The 24,972-nt window shown below is 41.6% G+C and overlaps 1 protein-coding gene across 1 annotated transcript in view; it reads left to right on the top strand.

Moving 5' to 3' along the window:
* The window catches only part of MTUS2 (microtubule associated scaffold protein 2), a 545,841-nt gene that overhangs the window by 183,334 nt on the left and 337,535 nt on the right, over positions 1-24,972 (top strand). Inside the window, exons 3-4 of the mRNA XM_075065972.1 lie at positions 7,764-10,363; positions 16,402-16,642. Coding sequence (XP_074922073.1) covers positions 8,060-10,363; positions 16,402-16,642 — 2,545 coding nt within the window. The 5' untranslated portion in view covers positions 7,764-8,059. The remainder of the gene's footprint in view (positions 1-7,763; positions 10,364-16,401; positions 16,643-24,972) is intronic.

Genomic DNA, 24,972 nt, shown 5'->3' with positions numbered 1-24,972 from the left:
ATAGGAGCAACCATTTCACATGTATTGAAGATCACGCTGAAAGGCCTGTTGCCTTACCTTCCAGATCTTTTTGCCCAGCAGAACATAACTATGCTCAAATTGACAGAGCAGCTACTATATGCTGCAGTTCTATGTTCACATGAATAGCTTTTGGTTCTTTTGTTAAAACCTGAGGGTACTAACGACCTGACCTGAAGTCCAGTGAAATCAATAGAATGTTAGCACTGATTTCCAGTGGGCTTTGGTTTAGTCCCAAAGGCTCAAAAATAAAGGTATGGATGGAGAAAAACACTTTTTGTTGTTGTTAAACCCATAGGCACACCTTACCAATTGGCAATCCATTTATTTTCTATTCAGAATAATACCTAGAAATAACAAGGAAGTATTATAGAGGCAATAGGATATACGTTTACGTATATGGGGCATATGGAGGCATTGAATGTTCAGATCCCACTTTTTGTTTCTAGTCTGTAGATCAGACACCAGAAAGAGCTATCAGCATAAGCTGTAGGAACTGTACAGTACCAGCCAACACGTTTTTAGCATCAATTTAACATCATAAATATTTAGTTGATAGGATTGCAGTGCTGGCGATAAGGGAATATTTATGAAATTCTATGCTCAGGAAATAGTTTTTATTAGAGCTGGTCAAAAATTGCAACCAGCTTCTGGTTTTATTTCTTTGTTTCTAGCTTTTATTTCTTGTAATGTTTTTTTGAGAATTCCTCTGTGAACCTCAAGATTATTAATGCTCTATTTTTTGTCTCTTATTAAAAACAAAGAAAGCCCCAATAATATGGTTTATCTTTTTTTCTTTTATATCGCGCCGCCTGAGAATACAAACAGCACATGCCTCCAGTGTTATTCCTAATGTGCTCGTTTTACAATAACAAAGAAAAAAGTTGCTGCTGTTGTTTAAAATGGAATGTCACCTTCCTGGTCTAGCTGCTCCTATTCTGTTAAAAAGGTCCATATGGTATTATTGTCCCCACAGTGTGTGGTGGGACATAAATCATCCAGTTCTGCCTTCACCCTCTTCCTAGTGTTGCAGGTGGTAGGTTGGGATCAGCTGGTAAGAATGAAGTTTAGGAGAGGCCAGGGCATATGAGATTAGAGACCTTGTTACAGGTTGAAATAAATCCTTAGTTAGCTTGAGGACCACCTGCTGGATTATGGTGGCCACATGAGATTTTATAGTGACCAGATTTTATATTTTATTTATTTAAAGTATTTTTTTACTCAGTTATTTTGCCTTGTTTTTAGTTGATTGTTATTTTCTGCTGCTTTTCACTTGGGGTTATGATTTCAAATCTCACTCTTTCATTTTTTAAATGTTCTAAAGCAGGGATCGGCAGCCTTTGGCATGCAGCCCGTCAAAGAAATCCGCTGGTGGGCCAGGACGGTTTGTTTACCTGCATTGTCCGCAGGTTCGACCAATCGTAGCTCCCACTGGCCATGGTTCGCTGTTCCAGGCCAATGGGGCTGTGGGAAGCGGCGGCCAGCACATCCCTGGTCCCGTGCAACTTCCTGCAGCCCCCATTGCCCGGGAATGGTGAACTGCAGCCAGTGGGAGCTGCGATCAGCTGAACCTGCAGATGCTGCAGGTAAACAAACAGTCCTGGCCTGCCAACGGATTTCCCTGATGGGCCGTGTGCCAAAGGTTGCTGATCCCTGTTCTAAAGTAAACTGTTTATCTCCCCACCCCTAGTATTTTTCTTTTTCTCAAATCTTTTCCCCCACCCCTTTTGTTTAATTGTGGTTATATCCTCTGTGTTCAATCTTTAAAATAATTCCATGCATGGAACCTCCCCTTCAGGTTAGTGGGAATTAGGAATTTGGATTTGTAATAGCTACATATTCACAAGCAATCATCATTGTCCTGTGATTATACACAGAGGTAGACTTTCTTGAAGACAGACATTTGTGAGGGAAATCGAGGTTGCTGAAACTAACAAAACCACTTAGCAGTGTCTCAGGCTTTTCAGAACTTTTCTCTTCCCTGTAAGAACCGCAAGTAATCATAGATGGATGACTTGTCTTATTCTGCCCACCAGCATGTCTATTTTGCTTTGTACACTTTGTTCACAGCATATTGAAATTGTATCCTGCCATGATTTCAAGAGCTGTAACATATCGTGAGTTTCCATGCCCACAAATTCAGAAGAAACATTTTCTACTTTGCTTCATATTGTAATATGAAACTTTTACTCACATCAAGACTATTGTATATTAAGTCCAATCTTTAAATCTTTCAGTCCTACTCCTTATCCAAAATCTGTATGGCACTTCTTCTAGGGGATGTGATGCCACTGTCTTTGATGTGTGACATCAGTGGTTTAGGGTTAAAAGGTTTCCTTTTCAGAATTGTTAAGACCTTCCAGAGCTGCAAGAAGTGATGTAAGCTATGTGTGTGTGACCAGTTGCTAACAAGTTGATTTAGTAAAATCTCAGACATATTTATCTCCTTCCTCATTTCCCTCTTGATATTTGTTTCATCCTAATGACTCCCAAGTAGCCTATTGAAGCCAGGATTACACATGCCTCTTAGGGAAAGCTATGCAGTTCAATCCCCAGTGGCATAATTTATTCACATAGAAGTTATCTATATTAGAATGATCAGATGCAGTAGGAGCCTACATTTAATACAAAACTATAAATCATACACTCAAATATATCTGTCATAGTCATCTAAAATATTTATTGTGCTGACTCAAACAAAAAAAGGTTTGGATTCCTTATCACAGAAGCCTGAATAAACAGTATATTTATTAATCAACTTATGGATTCTTATCTCTATTTTATGCATTGATTCTGCAGAAAAAATATACTCAAGGCTGTAGGTTAAGTCAGAATGGAGCCTTGAGATTTATTCCAGCACTACTGCCACATTCCTCTGAGTTGATAATCCTGACAGCTATATTTACATTGCATAACTTTAGATTTTTGAAACAGGGATCATATGGCATACATTTGCCAACATCAATCCAACTGTTGGTCTATCTAATCAAAGAATGTATGTCATACTTACAAGATTGGGCATTGTATCTAGGGTCATGGTGGACAACCATCTGAACAGGAGTCGATGGTGCAATACTATGGCTAAGAGGGCAGACACATACCTTGGATGTGTATAGGAGAATATTGAGTAGCAGTAAGGAAGTGGCATTAGTTCTGTATATGGTGTCAGTGAGACCTGGAGATTACTGGAGTACTGGGTGAAATCCTTGTCCCGCCGAAGTCAAATGGGAGTCCTGCCATTGATTTCAATGGAGCCAGGATTTCACTCACTTTGTCTAAATCTAGTGTCCACACATTGAAAAGGATGTTGAAAAACTGGGAAGAGTTCAGAAAAGAGCCACGAGAATGAGTCAGGATCTGGAAAACATGCTTTATAGTGAAAGACTTATGAAGCTCAAGCTATGTAGTTTATTAAAGAGAAGGTTAAGAGGTGACTTGATCACAATCTATAGGTTCTCTGTGGAGACAAGATTCTGATACTAAAAGTTTCTTCAACTTAGCAGATGAATGCATAACAAGATCCACTAGCTGGATGTTAAAACTAGACAAATTCAAACTAGAAATAAGGTACACATTTTTAACAGTGAGGGTTATTAACCACTGAAGCAACTTACCAAAAGAATATAGTGGATTCTCCAAGCCTTGGAAGTCTTTAAATTAAGAATGGATGCCTTTCTAAAAGAGATGCTCCAAGTGAGACACAAATGATGGACTTGGAATCACTGGCTGAGATTCTCTGACCTATGTTATGCATGAGGTCAGACTAGATGATCACAATGGTCTCTCTTGATCTTAGAATCTATAAGTAGACTGGGTTCGTCTCTTGGGAAGTGGCCAACACCTGATGCTGTAAATTAATCAGTGATCAGTTTATGTCCCGAAACATGATGTTTGACTACTTCATTTGAGCTCTGTAATGTTCCACTGTGGTGAATGCTGCAGGCAGGGGCGGCTCTAGGTATTTTGCTGCCCCAAGCACGGCAGGCAGGCAGGCTGACTTTGGCGGCTTGCCTGCCGGAGGTCCCCGGTCCCTTGGATTTGGCGGCATGCCTGCGAGAGGTCCGCCGAAGCCGCGGGACCAGCGGACCCTCCACAGGCATGCCGCCGAAGGCAACCTGCCTGCTGCCCTCGCGGTGACCGGCAGAGTGCCCCCTATGGCTTGCCACCCCAGGCACACGCTTGGCGTGCTGGTGCCTGGAGCTGCCCCTGGCTCCAGGATAGACACATGTTCTGTGAAGTGTTTCTAATTTGTTTTTCAAATTTACCTCCCATCAGTTTCATTGAGTGCCCGCTTGTATTCATATCATGGGGAAGGATAAAGAGGGGGTACTAACTAGTGTTTACTTATCCACCACAATCTTAAATGCCTCTGTTAACTCCCTTCTAACATTCTGTAAAACATTTATTTAAAAACTACCAACAAGCAACAGTACTAATTGAATTGTGCATTTAAAAATGTGTAAGATCTAATTGTGCACCTGAGAGCTGCATTAACTATTTATTTATTTTTTTATTGGTGTTGCTGTAGTACCTAGATTGTTCTCTCTGGGTCCAAGAATCGGTAAGTGGGGAAGGGACAAGGAGTTAGTGGGCCAAGACCAGAGGGGTCCATCAGCCTTGTGCTATTGAGAAAGAGTATGTAATGCAACTTTGGGAACTACTGAATCTAAGCCTTTACTTTCCCAGTGGGTATTCTTTTGAAGGGGGCTCCTGACAGCTGCTGCTAGCTTCAGAAGTACTGTCAGTGTAGCTCCATTGGAGTTCTGCTGCAGGTTGTGTGTATGAGACCTCTGTGTGAATATGCTTGATCTTCTTTTGGTTCAGGAGATTCATCAGATCCTGGGGGTTTCATGGAATTCAGTGGTGGACTTTGCTGCTTGTTGTCTGGGGGGAGCCCCTCCCTCTGGTGAGCTGACAGAATAACTGGGGAGAATCTCAGTGAGGGAATATCAGAGATTTCCTCCTATTAGTTTTCCTCCAGGAGTGCGTGGGGGAAAGTAACATTCGCTAGTGGTGTCATCCCTACTAATCTGCAGAGCACATGATAAAGGTTTTTTTTAAACTAACTTAAATGATTGCAAAATAAATGACACCAAGATCACTCACTGCTAAATAAAATAACAACATTTTATTGTCCTTGTCAGTTTCGCTTTCCATTTGAGGGAAATACAGTTCTATCTGAAGAACAAAGCCTGAGCACATCTCTTCAATTTAGTCCAATTGGTCAACTTTCCCCTACAAGGAAACTATATTCCCAGTAAAATTAATCATGTACATTCCACATGCTAAGCAAATACAAGTTTACTTCATTGACTAAGAGGTGAATATATATGGCTCTTGGTTTTTCTTTGGTTGAAAAATTGTATTTGGCGAGCACAGTACAAATTTGTGAATATTTTCTTACTTGGACTTCAAAAGTGATCTGCATAACTGGTGAGAGGAAAGTGACAAAGAGAAGGTTGGGGTTTTAGTTTAGTTTGTTTTTTTTCTTGTTAAAAATACTATTTTGTTCATACATTCTATGCAAAAGTAATGGAACAGAATGCAAATCAGTCTATGACAATAGCATTGCTCCCCTCCCTCCGCCCCCTGCTTCCCACCCACCCCCCAAAGGCATGGAACACTGACAACTGAGCACCTGTTCTAAATAAGCATAGTTCATACCTTTGATTCTGACCATATACATAAATAAGTCAAATAGTGACTCATAGCATTAACTTGAGTTACATACCTGAGAGCCATAATTTTATGATATTCTTCTCTTATATTCTCCCTAACCCCCACGGGGAGTGATGAGGAAAGGAAACCCATTGTTTCATATCAGCTCTGGTTTTTATTCCTTCTCAGCAAATTACACAATGAAAACAGATTCTGCTAGATATCCTCTCTATTAACGTCTTTATTAGTGCAACTGTAGTATGTATAGTGTTTGAGGTTTTTTGGAGGTGGGAGGTTGGAATTAGGAAGAGGGAACGGATGGTAGGCAGAGGCTGAATTTGAGTTTTCCCATCCTTTTCTGAGCCCTGAGGCTCTCCTCGCTGTTCTTTTTGTTTTAAAATCCCTTTCCTTTGATGCCATGCACCCTAACCATTGACTGTCTACCAGAGAACCTGAGGGTCACCATTTAGCAACATGAGTCGTTCCCTATAGGTTGAGGGTTTAGCCTTCACAATTAATGTGTAAATTCTGGTACTGTAATTCTGCAAAAGATTTTAATTGGAGAAAGTCCAAATTTTAAGTGAAACCTTTAAATATCTACAATCAGTTCAATAATTTAATCTCTGGGAGTAAGGGCAGAACATAGCATTAATTTAAAATTCATATCCTAAAGTGCTCCAAGGATAAGATGGATAATAATACGGTTCTGTGATATTGAAATGGAGCTCTGATATAATGTCCTGTTTCATGAATTAATGTCATCAGTTAATGTTTGTTCTAGAGAGGAAACTGAGCCAGAAACTGGAATCCAAACCCAACTCTGTGTGTGTGTGTGTGCGCGCGTGCGTACATGCACAAATCTGGACTTGAACTCTGATCTGAAAGTTAGGATCAGGGCCTTTTTGTAGAATGGGCTGAACTGGAACCTCTGAGCATAGAGGGATTTTGAAATAGGAACCTAAACTTGCATCCAGATGTTATAGATAGAGCCTCTCTCTAAAATGGGCTGATCCAGTACCTTCTAACTGGAATCTCAGTATCTTAAGGTATTGGTGGTGGTTTCAAATCTGGGTCTCAGTTTTGCAACTTTGACTCATTTCTAGTTTTCCAAATGTACGTATTCTTACATGTTAAATATTATTCATTATGAATCATTACTTGTGAACGACTTGAGATGAAAATGTGAGGAGGCAAGTGTAGAAAGCTGTCTTCTAGTCATTGCAGTTGACAGAGGATGCCTGCTCCTTTTTCGCGGCCTATAAAAGAAATCAGGGAGGGTCTGCTTTGATGGTTGTAACATAGCTTAGCATCTATACTACGAACTAAGGGTGTGATTTCCAGCCGATGTAGAATACTTGTACTAGCTCAGATCTGAGCTAATATACCCAACATAGTGGTGCAGCTGCACTGGCAGTGGTAACGGAGGCACGGCTTAGCTATGCCAACTACAAACTTGCCTGAAACTGGTGGGGCGAACATGGCTAAGCCACGCCTCCACTGCAGCTATCTGTGCTACTGCGGCTGCTACTTATGCTCATGCTAGCTCTTGTTGAGCTGGTGTGAGTATGTGTCTGCAAGTATAGAAGCCCATCCCTAACTCCTAGAGTAGATATAGCCTTAGTATGTGTATCACTGCTATCTGGGGGAGGGAGGGAAGCCAAGTATACTTTCCCTGAAGTCGCCAGAATTTTGTTCCTTAGGAGTTGTCTACGCTAGAAAGTGTTGTCATTTTAACTATACTGGTATAGTTAAGTGCCATAATTCTCTCAGTTATATCAGTATACAAGGGGTTATACCAGCATAGCTTTTTCCTGTATGGGAAGTGAAAAAAGCTATGATATAATTACATCCACACTAGTGCTTATATGGGTTTAACACACACAAATCACACCCCTTCCAACACAGTTATTATGATACAACTTTTCTGGTGTAGACTAGGCCATGGCCTACAAATATTTGTTCTTAGCAATAATTGAACATGTACATAAAGTGTTATGAAACATTAATCTGCGGATGCAACAGTGAGTATTGCTAGTGACATCATCTGAGTTAACAACATGTGTGATTTTTTTTTTCTTCCCTCATAGGTTAAATGGACTAACTGGCTCTCATTCTGAGGGAACCTAATGGATATCTCTTGCTTTAATTAAATCTCTACTGTATGTCAAAAAGATTTCTCAAGTCTGGAAGCTGCTCTGAAAGTGATTGAAATAGCATAAAAATGTGAATCTAACAAGACTCCAAACAACTTGAGAAAGAATTTTCTACTGATCAGTTTGTAATTTAAATCTTTAACTGAAGCATGCATAGTAGTTAAACTGGTTGAAGAGAAGCTTACTCATTAAATAGGACTGTCAAAAAAGCAGTCACCTGAAATTTCAAAATGAGTGCATCACTGGTACCAAGTGAGACATGTTACACCCAGCTGCAGGACAACAGAAATGAAATAAAAAATAACAATGAAAGCATAATAAGTATTGGAGATACAAATGCCAACCAAATTATGACAAAGGTCAGAAGCACTGAAGGGGAAGTCAAGAGATGTGATTTGACAGCTAATCCTGGAAGTGTACATACTGGTGGGTCAGAGAAAATTACGCAGTTGAATACAGAGCAGAATAAACTTCTGGTCTTTAAGGAATCTCAGAGTTGTGACATCAGTATACAAGAATTTAGGTTGCCTTCTACCATAAACAAGGAATTGGATAAAGATTACAGGACTGATGAAGTTAAGGATACTTCAGAGAATATTCATATTAGCCGAGGAAAAAGTCTATCTAATTTGAAGAGCAGTGCAAATGATACCAGTTCATGGGTTCTTTCAGAAGATGATGTTGAATTTACCCGGCATATTTCTAAGGATAAAATGATCAGGACCATGGAGGCTGAAGGAATAAAAAGGCTTTCTTTGGGAAGATCATGTAAATTTTCTACTAAAACAGAAGCATTTTCAAAAGAACGTGTGTCGTGTAAACGTTCACTTTCTGCATCACTAGATTCCATTGATACATCACATCATTTGATTGGTGATACTGAGAAATCACAGAAAACACCAGCGGATCATTTTCTAGATATGGTTTTTCATCCACTTGACAATACCTCAGAGGAAAATATGGTGTTTTATTCAAAACCATCTATCTCAGAGAACAAGAAAGTAAATATCCCAGAGAGCCAAATGGATATGGAAGATGTACCAACTCTTAACAGCAAAAGCACACTGCATCCTACTCATGTAGATCTAAATTTAAGTGGTAAGCCCAGTGAAGTCTCTAGTAAGTCAGAAGCACAACTAGGTCAGGGTGATATGAGTAAAAAACTGGAGCTAAAACATCCACCACTTGTACCATCTAAGAACATTTGTCAACAAAAAATTGAGAGAATTATGTTGGTAGAATTTCTAGGATGTCAAAAAGAAGAAGATACGTTAATACAAGAGAAGAAAGGTTGTGGAGCCGAAGTGTCCAAAATGCAAGCTCCCCAGTTTCAAGACTTTTGTAGTAAAGTAGGGGATCCGCTCTTAAACCACGTGGTAGCCTATGCTGAGGACAGACTACCAAGTGGTAATAGTACCTGCCCTGGGTTTGGAAGAGGAAGTAATGATGATGAAAGCAGGGCAGCTAATCAAGGTCATCAGGAATACATAACAGACAAAGAAATTGGATCTGTATTTCCTCTTACTGATGATAGCAAATCCAGTGGCAAACTGACACCTACAAGAAATAGAAACTTACTTGAAGCTGGTACAAGTTGCATTCAAACAGTTGGTGGGCATGTATCTTTTCTACACAATGTTAGTCTCCCTTACAGCAAAACCATGAAAGTTAATGAGAATAAACTGATGCTAGTCAAAGGGAACACTGAAAACACCACAGTGTCTGCCTCTGATCTCTCAGATCAACACAGAGTGCTTAGTACAGAAACAATGTCAAATAAACAGCCAAACAACCAGGATAGTGATGTGGAAGGCGCAAGCTTTTCAGTTCAGAATAAAAAGACAACTATTGCAAAGAAATATCTTTCAGATGACGCATCAGAGAGTTATAAAATTTCAGCAAGGGCTGATGCCTTTTTCTGCGTCCCAGCTTCCTTGCGCCCAGTTGCAACTGTGAATGTTAATAAACAGCCCACAATTTCAAACAGCAGTTTAAAGGATCTTTATGCACTTCATGTTGACAAGCTGTCACCCTCCTCAGTCCTACCTCCCATTGACAGTACCCAGTTGTTAAACATATCCCCTAAAGTGCCTATCAAGACTGCTGCGAACAGTGGAATCCCCAAACCAATCCTTGTGCATTCCAAGGGCTCCCTTACAGCCCAGGGTGATGTGGAAAGTGACTGCAGTGAAAAGCCTGAAGAAAACATTGAGATAAAACCTGTCATACCCAAACCCAAACATGTGAGACCTAAGATCATCACTTACATTAGAAGAAATCCTCAGTCTATAGACCATCTTGACCCTTCCTTTGCCTCAACTGAGCTGCCGTATGGTCCCCCTGTGTGTGGTATGCCCATGGCAAAAGAACAGCAGATATTGAGTGGTGGAGATATTAAACCATCTAACATTCTGTATGACAAATTTAAACCCGACTTGCAGAAGCCAAGAATCTATGGTTCGGGACTTGTAGTATCTGGCATTAAACCCCCAGGGCATCATTTTGGTCAAATGAGTGAAAAGTTTTTACAGGAGGTAAGGAGATAACCACCTCTTTTGTACACCCATTGACGTTTGTTTACTTGTTTCTTTGAGGAAAATAGCAGAGATTGGCTGTAAAACCTGAAAATAGTAAATCAATACTGGGATATATGTGGGTATTGTAAACAAACTTTCTTAACTGTTTCTGACACTGACGTGGTCATGGCGAATGGTCTGTTGCTGGATGCTGCCGTACGGTCACAGTACTTCCCAGACGCACACAATCACCCCCTAATATTCGAAAGCTAAAAATGAGAGCATTGGGGAGAAAGAGAAAGGCATGTCTCTTAACTCCACTGACATACATGGGCCTGGGCGAGCCTTTTAAAGAGACAGCTGTAGAAAATGGTCACTATTTGCTGGTAAACAGGGGCTTTTCCTCCTCCAGAGGGAGGGTGGCAGGTATGTCCAGCAAGAGCTCTGGACTGGTCACATGCAGTAGGACCAGAAGAGTTTGCCTCTCATTTGAATGAACAGAAAAACAGGGACTTTCAAAGCTGCTGTAAGACAATTTATAATGTTTGTTTGTCTTGTTTCGTTTGAAGTGGGTGGGTATATTAACCATTCTCTCAAAATAACAGACTTTTCCTTTCCCCAGCTTTGGAAGTCCCTGTTTTGCCATGCAGTCAAAGAATAACTCAATTCCCTATGGTCCATTCCGTACCACCTTGCCAAGATGTCTGTTTCCAGTTTGATCACTCTGGGCAAGATCCTGGTTCACCTTCCTGACCCGTACTGGGGAGTGTGGGAGTGCCAAGAAACCTTATGCCCTGTGCAGGCTACCTGCATTGTCAGTTACAGAGCAGTTGCTTCTGTGCCACTACACCCCCTCCAGAGCAGATGGGCAGGGGAGTGGGCAAGCAGGGGTTACAGTTGGGTCCCTGGTTAGTTTGTGGGCCAGCTACTTACTGCCCTTTGCTTGGAACTTGTGATACATTATGATACAATCTTTGCATGGTCACATACTATTTTTTCCACATTCCCCCGCTCACCACACACACACTCCTAGTGCACCGGATGGAAGGTGCTCGCTGTATAAGCAGCTATTCAATAGCTTGTTTTATCCTCATTGTTCACTGTGTGGCCCTAGCCTTATTAACTACATACAATTCAAATCCCTCTTTGAAGGTGGCATTATTAATTTCTAATGAGTTTGTTGGTGGCGCTCATCACCATGGTATCTGAGTGCTTCACAAATATTAATTTATTTTTGTAATACCCTCTGTCAAGTAAGGTGGCATTTTTATTCCCATTTTACAGATGGGGAACTGAGGCACAGAAATTAAGGCCTAAGCATCCACTAGTTTCAGGTGCTGTAACAGGGTGATCTGTCCCATTAAGGCCAGTGGGCCTTGGGGCTAGCCAGCCCTGTTCTAAAACATGGCACCTTTAATTCAGGTTTCAGAGTAGCAGCTGTGTTAGTCTGTATCCGCAAAAAGAACAGGAGTACTTGTTGCACTTTGTTAGTCTCTAAGGTGCCACAAGTACTCCTGTTCTTTTTACCTTTAATTCAGTTATTCAGGAAGAATCAGCAGACCTAGCTAGGAAAGGGGACCAAATGCCAGAATCAGGTGACTACCTGCTGAGCATTGTGAAGGACCACTCTTAGCTCAGTGGAGGGGAAAGCCAGGAGTCAGGAGAGATTACCGTGAGGGGGTAGAATCAGAATCTTGATGGGCCAGGGGGGCCTGCCAGGATTAAAGTACAGCCCCAGGAAAGAAGGGTTGTGGATACACTGTTCACAGGGAGAAGGAATTTTAGCTGAGGACTGGGGCTAAAAAGACTTGAGGGAAAAGACTTTTCAAAGACCAGGACAGTACATAGGAAGAAAAGGTAGAATGAGCTTGAGTTTCAATTTCATGACATATAACCCAGTAGTTTAGGGTTTCCAGGGTCAAGAACCCACAGTAAAGGCTAGGTGTGTGTTCTCCCAGTGCTGGCACCCTAGAGGGATGCAGCAACCCTTGCTACTAAGGGGAGAGAAAAGGGACTGACCAGAGCCCAGGAGGGCTGGAAGTTGAGCCCAAGAGAAGGGCCAAAGACTGTTGTATGGAACAGTCAAACCCTGTGGAGAAGGGCTGTGCCTGGGTCCAGGGTGGAAAACCGATGCTGGTGTTTTACTTTGGACTGTGGTTACCCTGGAAGGGGTGGTATTATGTACCCTAGCCAGAAGATTAAGTCACCTCTATAACTGAACTTTGCTGAAGATGTAGAGAACTACTGGAGACAAGGAAAATTGAGGCAGGGTGACTGCAGTGCCACACCATGAGGGGGTGTGTTCTGGTATTGCTGCCTGTCAAATTTCAAGTCCTTGCTCCAAAGAATGGAGACCAGTAAAACCTTTCAATGAAAGGGCTATAAGAATCTGATTTTACATGGGCCATATAACATAATTTTCCCTTGTATGCAGTGTAGTTGTAGCCATGTCAGTCCCACCTTTTATTGTCTCTTACCAACAGAAGCAGGTCCAATAAAATATATTACCTCACCCACCTTGTCTCCATCATTTCCCCTTATCTCATTCTCAGAAAAGGTTGAACCAAAAGAATGAATAAATAAATAAATAAATCACCAGAGCACAGACACCCAACAAGGAAAAGCTTGTCCTGAACGTAAAGTTTATTAAATGCAAAGACTGTAAAATCTTATAATGGAAAATGCTGGGAAACCTTAACTATATGCAGCGCTACCAGTTCTGTTTAGAATTAGCCATATTGTGGAAGTTTCAGTTGCTAATCTGCACTTATTGCTGACTTTTCAAGTGACTGAAGCTTTCTTCAGCACATCGGTTTATACATAGAGTGAGTAGGAGATATTTATTGCATACCATGGCATCTGAAATCTGAAGCCTAAAATTACAGGAGTCGGGAGCTTTAACAGGATATGTCAGTTCATTCTTTAAAAGCCCCAAACAGCTAATGCAGAATACCATGGGCCAACACCAGCCTTCTAATCAGGTACAACTCCACTGAAGACAATCAAATTACACCGTATCTACATTTGTCCCAAAGTACAAACTGTAAAAACGTACTCAACCCACAAACAGCAATTTTGTCTCACTAGACTAGAGCGATTGTGTGTGGAATTTTTTTTTGAATAAACATATTTACTGTATTTGCTGAGAAATGATCAGGCAAGTCCTCCTGGATTCTATCAGAGGATTCATTTTAAATCAGTGATCATCTTTTCATGTCTGCAGCCCTGCTGTCTTACCGATAGATCACTGTCAATAAAGATTAACAAAAGTAGTTTGAAGCCTTGGCAAAACTAACCCAGCTTATTAAAAATGCCTAGTCTCTATATTCAAAGAATTTATCTGTTCTTTCTGTTTAGGAATTTGTTGTTGGTCTGTTCACTGCCAGTTATAAACAAAATGATAAGAAGTGTATAATGAAATCTGGCTGAAATATGCTCATATGAGGAGAAAAAGTAACCAAATCTTAACCAGGAAAACAGTCTCATACCTAAAAACTTCAGTAAAGCTACTGCATTGATTAATTTTGAAAAATTAAGATAATTTACTTTTATAAGTTCATACAAGTAAGGCATCAAGAATCAGACATAAGTAATAAAAACCTGAATTCTAAAATAGAAAAGTAAGTCATATAAGTATAATACAAAGAAAGAAGAATGTCATTGAAGATTTAATGGTGGGAAATGAGGCTACATTTATGGTGAGAAATGTAGAGCAAAGATCAAATGCTCAGGCCTGGTGTACACTAGGAAATTAGATAGGTATAACTGTGTTGCTCAGGGGTGTGAAAAATCCACACCCCATGAGTGACAGTTAAACTGACCTAACCCCTTATGTAGATAGCGCTAGGTCAACAGGAGAATTCTTCCCTCAGAGAGGTGAATTACGCTAACAGAAGAATCCCTCCTGTCGGCATAGGTTGTGTTTTTGCAGAAGTGCTACAGCAGCGCAGCTGCAGTGTTTTAAGTGTGGACAAACCCTAAATATCTACAATATCTGTCTTATCAGAATTTCAATATAAAATATGCAAAACCCTAAAAGATTCTAAACTGATTTCTGTAATAGTTTAAGGCCAATCTTACGTATTTTGGAATATTGAAGACAGGGGTGGCTCTAGGCATTTTGCCGCCCCAAGCACGGCAGGCAGGCTGCCTTCGGCAGACCCTCCGCAGGCACACCTGCAGGAGGTCCACTGAAGCCACGGGACTAGAGGACCCTCCGCAGGCAAGCCACTGAAGGCAGCCTGCCTGCCACCCTCGCGGCGCCAGCAGAGCACCCCCTGCGGCTTGCCGCCCCAAGCACGAGCTTGGCATGCTGGGACCTGGAGCCACCGCTGATTGAAGATGTGCTTATGAACCTGCTAGGATCAAAGCTCCTATAGCCACTATTAAAGTGCATCCTCTAAATGCTTCTAATTGCTGAAAAGATACGGGCTTGCCATATTAAATACATTGTAATTTACAGCAGAATTAATCAGTAGATATACATCTGCATATGTAATTTTTGATTAATTTTTAAAATAAATTTAGCCCTGATTTCCCCCGCCCCTCCCCCCCCACAAATCCCTAACTGGTTCACACTGTAAAATCTGAAAGGGTCCTTAACAGAGAATTATGATTTATATTTTAAAAGGAAAGTCTACAGAAAGTTGGACTCCAACCCAGTGTGCTATTTGGGGGCAATAGTGTAAATGTGTCTTAGCAAATTGTGGAGAAGTGAACAACCATAAGTATGTGATATTGCTGTGTTCTTTTATCCCAAGTCATGGAAAGCAGCCCACAGCCTGAAGAGGTGGACTCAGGGCAGGTCTACGCTTAAAGTGCTGCAGCGGTGCAGCTGTAGTGCTTAGTGAAGATGCTACCTAAGCTGACAGGGGAGCTTCTCCCATCAGCATAGGTACCCCACTTCCCTGAGAATTGGTAGCTATGCCAACAGGAGGAGTCCTCCCATTCACATAGTGCACTCAGGCGGGGGGATTTCAGTTAAACTGACGTAAGTTTGTAGTGTAGACTGAGCCTCAGTGGGACTACACATGTGCATGTAGCTAAGCTCATGAATAGGTCTTTGCAGGTTTGTGGCCTTTATGTGGAGAATTTGCTCTGCTGTTGTTTTTGGTGCTGTGCCTTTCATCAGCATTCAGACAACAGCCTGTTTATTTGGGACATGAATCCTGAAAGTTTCATGAATTGGACCACACATTTGTCAAAAATGTTTCCCTCTTTTAAGAAGCTTCAATTTCAGGGAGCAGAAACAGCACCATGTGATTTAGGTTACCCACTACATACATAACATACATACAGACATCAATAATGAATAACAAAAGTCAAAGTGAACAGTTTGTGATTAGCCCGTATGGTGATCTTTTCATACCAAACTATCTGGCAAATGCTTTTGAATAGCAAATAAATTCATAGGACTCAGGGTCATTTTGTGAACAAATAAGGCCAAGTTTCTTCGTATTTATTCATCACAATGAATGTGAACATATTCATCTCAAATGAGAGTATTTTTCTGATGAAATTAGGTAAAAGTAATTTTAACCTTGTTTATAATTGTTTCATTCATTATGGTTTAAAAATTAATTTCTCCTCATTCTTGTAATAAAAGACAACTTGCTCATTCAAGAAACTTTGCTAGAGATGATTGTCTTTGTTTAAAAAAAAATTGAGCTCTAGTTTATCTTCAAATAAGGAATATTTTAAATAACAGCGAACAAAAATTCCCTGTACTCATTTCCTTGGCACATCATTCTCCATGGTCAAGGAGATTTACCTTTCAGGTGTTAATAGTGTCACTTCATTTTCACTACTTGAAGCTTTTTCTGAGAGCAACGGTCAGCGGTGTGTTGCATTTGGCTGGGTTGTGAATGAATTTTTTTCCCCATGGCTAGTGATCAATGGGATCAAACCATCACATTTTGAATCTCCCATGCTGATCTCAAACCAGCAACCACAAAGAGGAGAAATTAGTCATTGTCTCTGCAAGCAAATGTGAGCTCCTTATTTCCTGAATATGTGAATACACTGCAGTGATACCTGTTTAATTTATTTCTCTATAGGTTGGGAAAAGGCCTATGAAAGAAGAATTCTGTTCTCCGCCATATACCCACTATGAGGTATCTCCAAGTTTTTATCGATCTGCCATGATACTTAAACCACAGTTAGGACTGGGAGCGGTTTCCAGGTTGCCCTCTGCAAAAAGTAGGATTTTGATTGCAAGTCAAAGGTCCTCAGATAGCTGCCTCCATCAGCCAGGACAAATAACAAATGCTTCCAGCCTTTATCATCCTGAGGCTTCAGGTAAACTACAAACACTTCCTTTCTTTTAACTATAATCAGTAATTATTTTTTCAGACAGGCATATGACAAAATGAGCAATACCTTGTCCTGATACCAGAAAGCTCTAATATCACTCTACAAGATGCCTTTATCCTGTCTGAGGTAAGGCTCTGCTTGTAGGAAGGTTCCTGGGTCTCTTGCCAAGGAGGAAGGATCAATTTCAGTACCAGTCATTACAGTGCTTGTGTACCTGATCTTCCTCCTCCCTGTAGGTGTCTGAAATGTCTTATCTGCAGTAGTCGGAGGCTAGTTACCTTTGCTGTTGTACCAGGGAGGTTAATTGAACACACAAAAGTCTCTTTTTTAGAATTTGTCTCATTCTGTTTCCCCTTGCCCCCCATAACACTGTGTTCTGTTCTGATGTGCCTCACAGTGTTAAAATAGGCTGGCAGAGAAGTAACATTTACTACAGGCCTGATCTTCTGAAGGCCTGGCACAGACCTCATCTGTGCCAGCACACTGAACACAGTGCAAGATCAAGCAGACTACCCATAGCTTCTTTCTTAAAGAATTTCATTGTGTTTGCATCTCTCCAGCGCATTGTTCTCTCACCACTTTCAAAGATACTATTAAAATAACTCTTGTTGGACTGCTAATGATCTGTTGTGCCATCTCCCTCTGCATCTTGATGTGTAACCCATTTGACCTTGACATTCCATCTGTTTTTACTGATTTTTAAATGACACAGAACTTGTTCTGGAGTGATTGCCTAATGCCTTTACTTTTTCATTGTGTTGCTCCAGACACATTATTTTCATTTCTGTCATCTCACCTCCAATTTCCCTTATGAGCAGTGAGATAAAGAACTCGTGGAATTTTTCTGCCGGATCTTGTTCCTGTGTTGTTAAGTTCTTTCCACTGTCCTCTAGTGGTTCACTGGCTTTCCTTATTGATCTATTCTTTTTATTTAGTAAAAGTATCTTCTATTGTTTTTCTTTACCTCCTGGGTAATCACTCATTTAAACTGCAGAAAGGGAGATTTAGGTTGGACATTAGGAAAAAGTTCCTAACTGTCAGGGTAGTTAAACACTGGAATAAACTGCCTAGGGAGGTTGTGGAATCTCCATCTCTGGAGATATTTAAGAGTAGGTTAGATAAATGTCTATCAGGGATGGTCTAGACAGTGTTTGGTCCTGCCATGAGGGCAGAGGACTGGACTCGATGACCTCTCAAGGTCCCTTCCAGTCCTAGAGTCTATGAATCTATGAATTTATTTGCAGTATTTTCTTTCCTTAATACCCATTCAGTATTGGTTAGCATTTTTTTTTGTCATCTTTATAGTTTGGATTCTTAAGTCTTATACTACCCATTTTTCCCCTTGACAGCTTTTTGACTTCTTAAGCCATCTCTATCTGTCTTTTTTTTTTAAACCATGTATCTGAAAAGGAATATATTGCTTATGAAATATGCCAGAGTGACAGCATTGAAAAATGATGTCCTTTAACCGTGGAACAGACATAATATAAGCAGTGGCAATGTAAGCTTCTGCACAGCTTTCTAGCAATATGTTTCACTCTCTAGAACAAACTGAGGTTCAGCCTACCATTCGTGCCTATTCTATCCTTTGCTTCAATGATTAGACTGCCAGTGAAAATATCAGTTAGCAATAATTGTGAGAACAATTCTTGTATTGTGGACACCTCTCTGTTAGAACCCGATCTGAAACAAATATCTTCTTTCATCTAAACCACAAAACATCATATAATAAAAATTGTTTCAGTTCACTTGATGGCACATATGATGTGGAATTTGATACAGAGCTTTTACCTCTCCGTCATCTCTTCAGATCCAGCTCAGGTGAACAGTTGCTGAACCCCATTATTTTCTGATAGCCATTGAACAGCTCATGTGAAATGAGCATTTGGAATCAGTACAGTTCTCACAACTGCCAGTTTGGCTGGCTGGCTTAGTTGTGTCTGTGCCTCAGTGGATCACAGCTGAGGGTTTGTCTGCATTACCAGCTGGATTGATGGGCAGTGTCTAGCCTAGATGCAATAAATCAACTGCCAAGCGCTCTCCCGTTGACTGCGGTACTCCACCAGGGTGAGAGGCACAGGCGGAGTCGATAGAGGAGGGTCAGCCATCGACTTACCACAGTGAAGACACCACGGAAAGTAGCTCTAGTACATCGACTTCAGCTACATTATTCACATAGCGGAAGTGGCGTAACTTAGATCAATCCCCCCCATTGTAGATCAGGCCTGAGAATACCAATTTCAGGACACAGTGCTGAGAAATAGGGCACCCCAAACTGGTGGTCATTCTATCATTAGATTATACCAAGCCAGTAACAAAAGTGAACTTCTGTGTCACCACACTGGTTAACAAGAAGTCAAAAACACAATCTCTTTAGAGATTCCAGCCCTTGGCTCATCACCCAGACACTGGACTTTATGATGAGTGGTTACTGAAAACCAGTTTAATCAGAATTAGGGTCTCTAGCGAACCTTGACACATCAGTGTGGCGCCTTCTGCTGGTTGTCCTGGGAATTAGCTCTTCACCAGCTTCAGAGTGCCCCTACTGGCCAGTGTCTCACCTGCCGGTGGCCCTGTGATCCTTCTGGACCCTGGTGCCCTTTACCCTGGGGTTCTGCCTCAGCAGTAACCCACCATCTGGGTCTCCACTCCCTGGGGAACCCCCAACCCTCTATCCCCACCTTGCCTCAGTGGCTACTGCCAGTCATCCTCTAGTCCCTGCTCACTGGGGCAAACTCCAGTCTATAAACCACTCATCACTGGCAAGGGGGGTTGAAGCTGCTGCCTTTGCCTAACCTCAGGCTACACCTCTGCAGCCTCAGTACCTCTGTAGGCCTTGCACAAGGCCTGCAGCCTGGGGAGTTGTCAGGCTAGAGCTCTCCAGCTCCTCTTGCCTTTCCCCAGCACTACTCTACTCAGGTCCCCTTCTCTCCCAGGCAGCCAGGTCCTCTCTCTACAGCTAAAAAAAGACTGGCTCAGCCCCTGACTCACAGCCCTTTTATAGGCCTGATTGAGGCGTGGCCCCAGCTGTGGCTGCTTCCCCGATCAGCCTAGCCTTTTCTCTTAGGAGAGAGTTAAGTGTCCCGCTACAGGGTCCTTCTAATCCAAGGGATCAGCCACTTAGCCAGGTCAATATATAACTCAGATCTTACCCAATAATCATGCTGATACCATTCGTTTAGTAACTAAAAACTAAAAAAGGTTTAATAATAAAAGAAAAGCAGAAAAGAGTTATAAGTGGTTAATAGCTCATATACATACAAGTGATTGCAAAGTCCTTATATCGGGTTTGAAACAGTTATGGAATAAACTGCAAGCTTGCAAAAGTCTCTCTGGAAATTACCTAAACAGATTTCAGTCCTTATTTAGAGTTTCCTTGTTAGAAAACCAGTCGAGGGAAATGAAGCAGGAAATGAAGTCAAAAAGACCCCTGAAACATCTCCGTTCTATATCCTCTGCCATGTGCATGGAATTTTAATCTCCCAAACAAAGCCAACAGACCAGATACATGGAAAATTACTAGCCCAAGATGGATTCCAGGGTCACATGAGCATATCACATGCCCTTTAGGGTGACCAGGTGTCTGGTTTTTGACAAGAACACACGGTTGAAAAGCATCTCTGGAGGCTCCCATCAGCATCGCCTGTTAAAAGTTCAGTCGGCAGTGTTGTGGAGCTAAGGCAGACTAGTCCCTACCTGTCCTGGCTCCGTGCTGTGTCCCAGAAGTGGCCAGCAGGTCCAGCTTATAGGCAGAGGGGCATGGAACTCCACACACTGCCCCCGCCCCGGGCACTGACTCTGAACTCCCATTGTCTGGGAACCACGGCCAATGGGAGCTGCGGGGGTGGTGAATGCAGCATGCAGAGCCACCTGAAACCTCTCCGCCTAGGAGCTGGACCTGCTGTCTGCTTCAGGGGCACAGTGCGGTCTACTGTGCCAGGACAGGCAGGAAGCCTGCCTTAGCCCCCCCCGCTGTGCTGCTGACTGGGTGCTGCCAGAAGTAAGTCTGTGCCCTAACCCTCTGCCCGAACCCTGGGGCCCCCAGAAAGACGGAGCCCTCTTCTGTGCCCCAAACCCCTCATCCCTGACCCCACCTCAGAGCCTGCAAAGCAAGATGGAGCACTCACACCCCCCTGCACCACAACCCCCTGCCTCAATCCGCAGCCCTCTCTCACACCCTGAACCTCTCATCCCCAGCCCCCCTCCCCAGAGGCTGCACCCCCAGCTGGAGGCCTCCCCCTCTCCCACACCCTAACCCCCTGTCCCAGCCCGGAGCCCCCTCCTAAACCCTGAACCTCTCATTTCTAGCCCCACCCCAGAGTCCACACCCTCAGCTAGAGCCCTCACCCCCTCCTGCACTCCAACCCCTTTCCCCAGCCCAGTGAAAGTAAGGGTGGGGGAGAACAAGCCACTGAAGGAAAGAGAATGTAGTGAGCTGGGGCAGGGCCTCAGGGAAAGGGTGGGGCAAGGGGCATGGCCTTGGGGAAGGGGCATGGCTAGGGTGTTCGTTTTTTGGGATTGGAAAGTTGGCAGCCCTAATGCCCTTACATGCTTTGATGACTCACAGAGGCAGCCATCCCATGTTCTTCCTGAGATGTCCACAGGAAAGGCTTACTGGGTGGGATAAATTTCTTAAAAGGCCCATTGTGAGCTGACTGTCCTTAATGGGCCATCAACACATAGTTCTCTGGCCCTAATATAAATTCTCCCTGAGGGGTGTTATCCAGAAATAAAACACATATGTAAGATACCAATCCATAGCCAATATTCATAACTTCAGATACAAAGATGATACATGCATATAAACAGGATAAACATACTTAGCAAATCATAACTTTCCCATTCACACCTTACATGACTTCCTTTGTACAAGATTTGTTGCAACTGTAGAACAGTGGTGGCAATAATGATACAAATGGTCATATTCAATCATACGGCATCACTTTAGTGGAGAAGACGAGGAAGGAATGGGTCTGGAACTACTGTCTCAGATCCAGAAGGATTAAGGCACATTGGTGAAGCAAGATTGGGAAGCATGCACTGTTGCTGTATGTATAATGTTTAAAAATAGAGAACTTCATTGTCTAAGCCTGTCAACTTGGCACTTTTGCATATGCTAAATCTACTAAAAATTTGCTCTACCGAGTCTATGTAAATGGTTGTGTTTAGCGCTCACTTTTGAGCTGGAAGTGAGGAGTAGAATTCCATTTTGTTTATAGTTTTTCAAGCATCAGTTTATAATTTGAAATGAAAAGAGCAATTTAGCAGAATCTGTCCCATCCAGAGAACTGAGTCTGACATACAGATCTGATAAATTAATATCAGTATTTGCTTTGTTTGAATCTAAATTTTTTACGGGTCAGAACAAACATGTTATGTTTCTGGGAATTTGACACCTTTTATCTCTCTCTTTCTGTCAACTTGTTTCCCTTAATTTGACAGCTGTTGTGGTGTTATGTTAAATTATTTCCTTTTATCTGCCTTATTGTTTTTTATGTGGTATTAGAGCAACAGGATGAAATGTAGCTTAGATAAACAATGTAATCAAATGAAGCATACGCACGTAAAACAAAGCTCTTTCTTTGACATAAATGAAGGCAATGTTTTGTTCTTAAAAGTGCCCATTTATAGGTTTGCTTGATTAAAGCATAATCAGCTGTGGTATAATAAATGTTTCCCCTTGCTAGGCTACCGTTACTACAAGCAAGAAACTGTAGTTAGCATCCACTTGAGGGCTGATCTTGAGCCCTTAACATGACAAGCCTTTCGCTGATTTCAGTCTTGCAGGATTAGATTTTTGTGTGGTGGAAATGGAAGGAACTAACCAGTCCCACAGTGTGACGTATATACTACTACATGAATCTGCTTTGCCACAGTACAGTAGCCAGGGCAGAACCAGTGCCTTGTAATGGAGATTTTATTCCTTTCCGCTCTGCCTTCCCTAGCACAGCAACTCTTTTAACCAGCCTTGGTGGTGCTGCACGGCTCTGAGTATTCTGGTTCTCAGACAATAACAGTAATGAAGACAGTACTGTCTCTAAAGCAGTTGAGCATTAAATCCCTGAACTCCTGCTATCAGACAAGCCACAGAGCAATGGCATTAAGGGTCTGGTTTGTTTCAAGCAGTTATAGTCTTCATTGAGTTACTGTACTCCAGTAAGGCAGTGTTGTGGAAGGGAAATCTAATAATGAATGGTATTGTGTATAATGCTGGTAAACATCACACGATGAGGCTTAAAATGTGATTGAGTTGATTACAATTCTGTATGTGTAATGTATTCAATCCATGGCGCACCTCTGCATGTGCTATACTGTCATTTTCGTATTTAGTGGTACTGCTCTTTAGAAATGCTTACATGGATGACTAATTTTAAGAAGAGGATATACAGTAGGTAGGCAAGGAGTAAGAAAATGTTATTGTTATGGGGGACAGTGCTCAACACTATAGGAGGTACAGTAAGTCAATGAATTGTGATATATTCAAAGGGAGTTGGGTGTCATTCTCTCTCTCTCTGAGAGCTTAACACTCATTTATTCTGCATAAATTTTCCTTACCTCTTCTACAAGAGCCATCAAGTGTTGAGCAAGTATTTAATGACACTTTACACTATGTCTGTAATGTATAAATTGTTAATATGCTTTCCTCTGTTATGAAGACTTTTGGGAGCGAATATGGTAATATTTGTGTGAATTGGCTGATTTTGATTGGCAGACTATCTGACTTTGAAAAGTAAAATAGTAATCTCTTGACCATCTTTTAAATTAAATTAAATGTCTACTACTTTTTCCTGATGTTTATGAATATTTTTTCCTTGTACAGTGTGAGTTAATTAATTTTTCCCCCCTTTTAGTTTATGATATTTACCATTTTAATAGCTTATAGGATTTTGTGGGAATCTTAAAGCAACTCCACACAATTGAAATTGGATCAAAGCAAAATCTGTTATTAATAAAAGGATAGTCAAAGCCCTTATACTTTTCTCTCTGTTAATGAGTTGAGGCCCAATCCTGACAGGTGCTCAGCACCCCCATCTAGGTGCTAAGAGTTTCCAAGTCCCACTGGAGATGCATTTTTTCCCCCAAAAGATAGAAACAGGACTGTATTTTTCTCTCTCACACGTATACACACACACACACACACACACACAAGCGTACAGTACATCACTAGTGCCACTATGTCTCTGCAGTTTTCTCCTTTGGTGTCTTCTTTATTTTTTATGTTGTCACTCAGGGCTACTGAATATCAAATGAGATTTGAAGATAAGAATTGCACTTTGAAGTTGCTTCCTGTAATTTTGTATTTATGCTATTCATGCTTCAATTTTATTCACTTGTTCTGCAATCTGATAAACCTGGGTCTGGGGGCAGATCTGAGCTATTGAGCATCTTAGTGTTTTGAAGAGCGAGATCACACACTCAGAATTCAAGAAGGAATATGTTATAGTGCTCTGTTCTGTATCTCCTAGTTACTCCGCATAATGATTCTGAACGGCATTGCCTACTTTTTCAGCTGACAGAATGGTGATTTGTATGCTTTTGTGGAGATTTAGAAGTGTCTCAATATGACACATCTCTTCAGAAGAATTATATGAAGGACAGTTATTGCCACCTTAGAAACCTAGCTCTACTCTCCCTCCCCTTTCTTGGCTAATACTGCTTGTTTAAAGTAAACAACCTGCAGTAATATGCCATGTTCTCTGGCTGTCTCCATTGTTCTATGTCACATTGTAATTCTACACCTGGTGCCACAGACATTGTCAGTCACAGTATTGAAATCCATTGCATCAATCTGTATTTTTGTACAGTGCAAGGAAAATGCTAAAGTGATTATTAAATACTAAGTGTTTATGTACTGCTTCAATATCACCGTAGCTTAGAAAATCTGACAGGATGCATTTCCATGGGAAGTTAGGAAACAGAAAGAGAGGACTTAACATAATTCCATAATCAGTGTGTAAATGAAATGAAAAGGTGTGAAGGTGAAAGTGGATAATGAAAAAGGAGAAACGTGGGATGAGACGAGTGAAAAAAGCAGATGAGTTAGAGGAAGTCCTTAGTTAAGAAGGGACGGAGTAAAGGCAGTTGGAAAGGGAGAGAGCTATCCATGGTGTGACATAATTGTAAGGGGACTATAGGCATTCTCCAAAATACATTCTAGCCATCTTCTTGAGGATTTCCGTTCAGTTAACTCCTGAGGCAGTTTCTCTTGGGACTTTGCTTAATATCATCTGGCTTCTGGACACACTGAGTGTGGGAATCTGTGATCCAGAACAGGCTCCAGGAACAGAGTCATAGGATCATAGAGATGTGGGGCT

The sequence above is a fragment of the Chelonoidis abingdonii genome, chromosome 1 (assembly GCF_003597395.2).
Source record: "Chelonoidis abingdonii isolate Lonesome George chromosome 1, CheloAbing_2.0, whole genome shotgun sequence".
Classification (NCBI taxonomy): Eukaryota; Metazoa; Chordata; order Testudines; family Testudinidae; genus Chelonoidis; species Chelonoidis abingdonii.
This window is presented reverse-complemented; position numbering and strand designations above follow the sequence as displayed.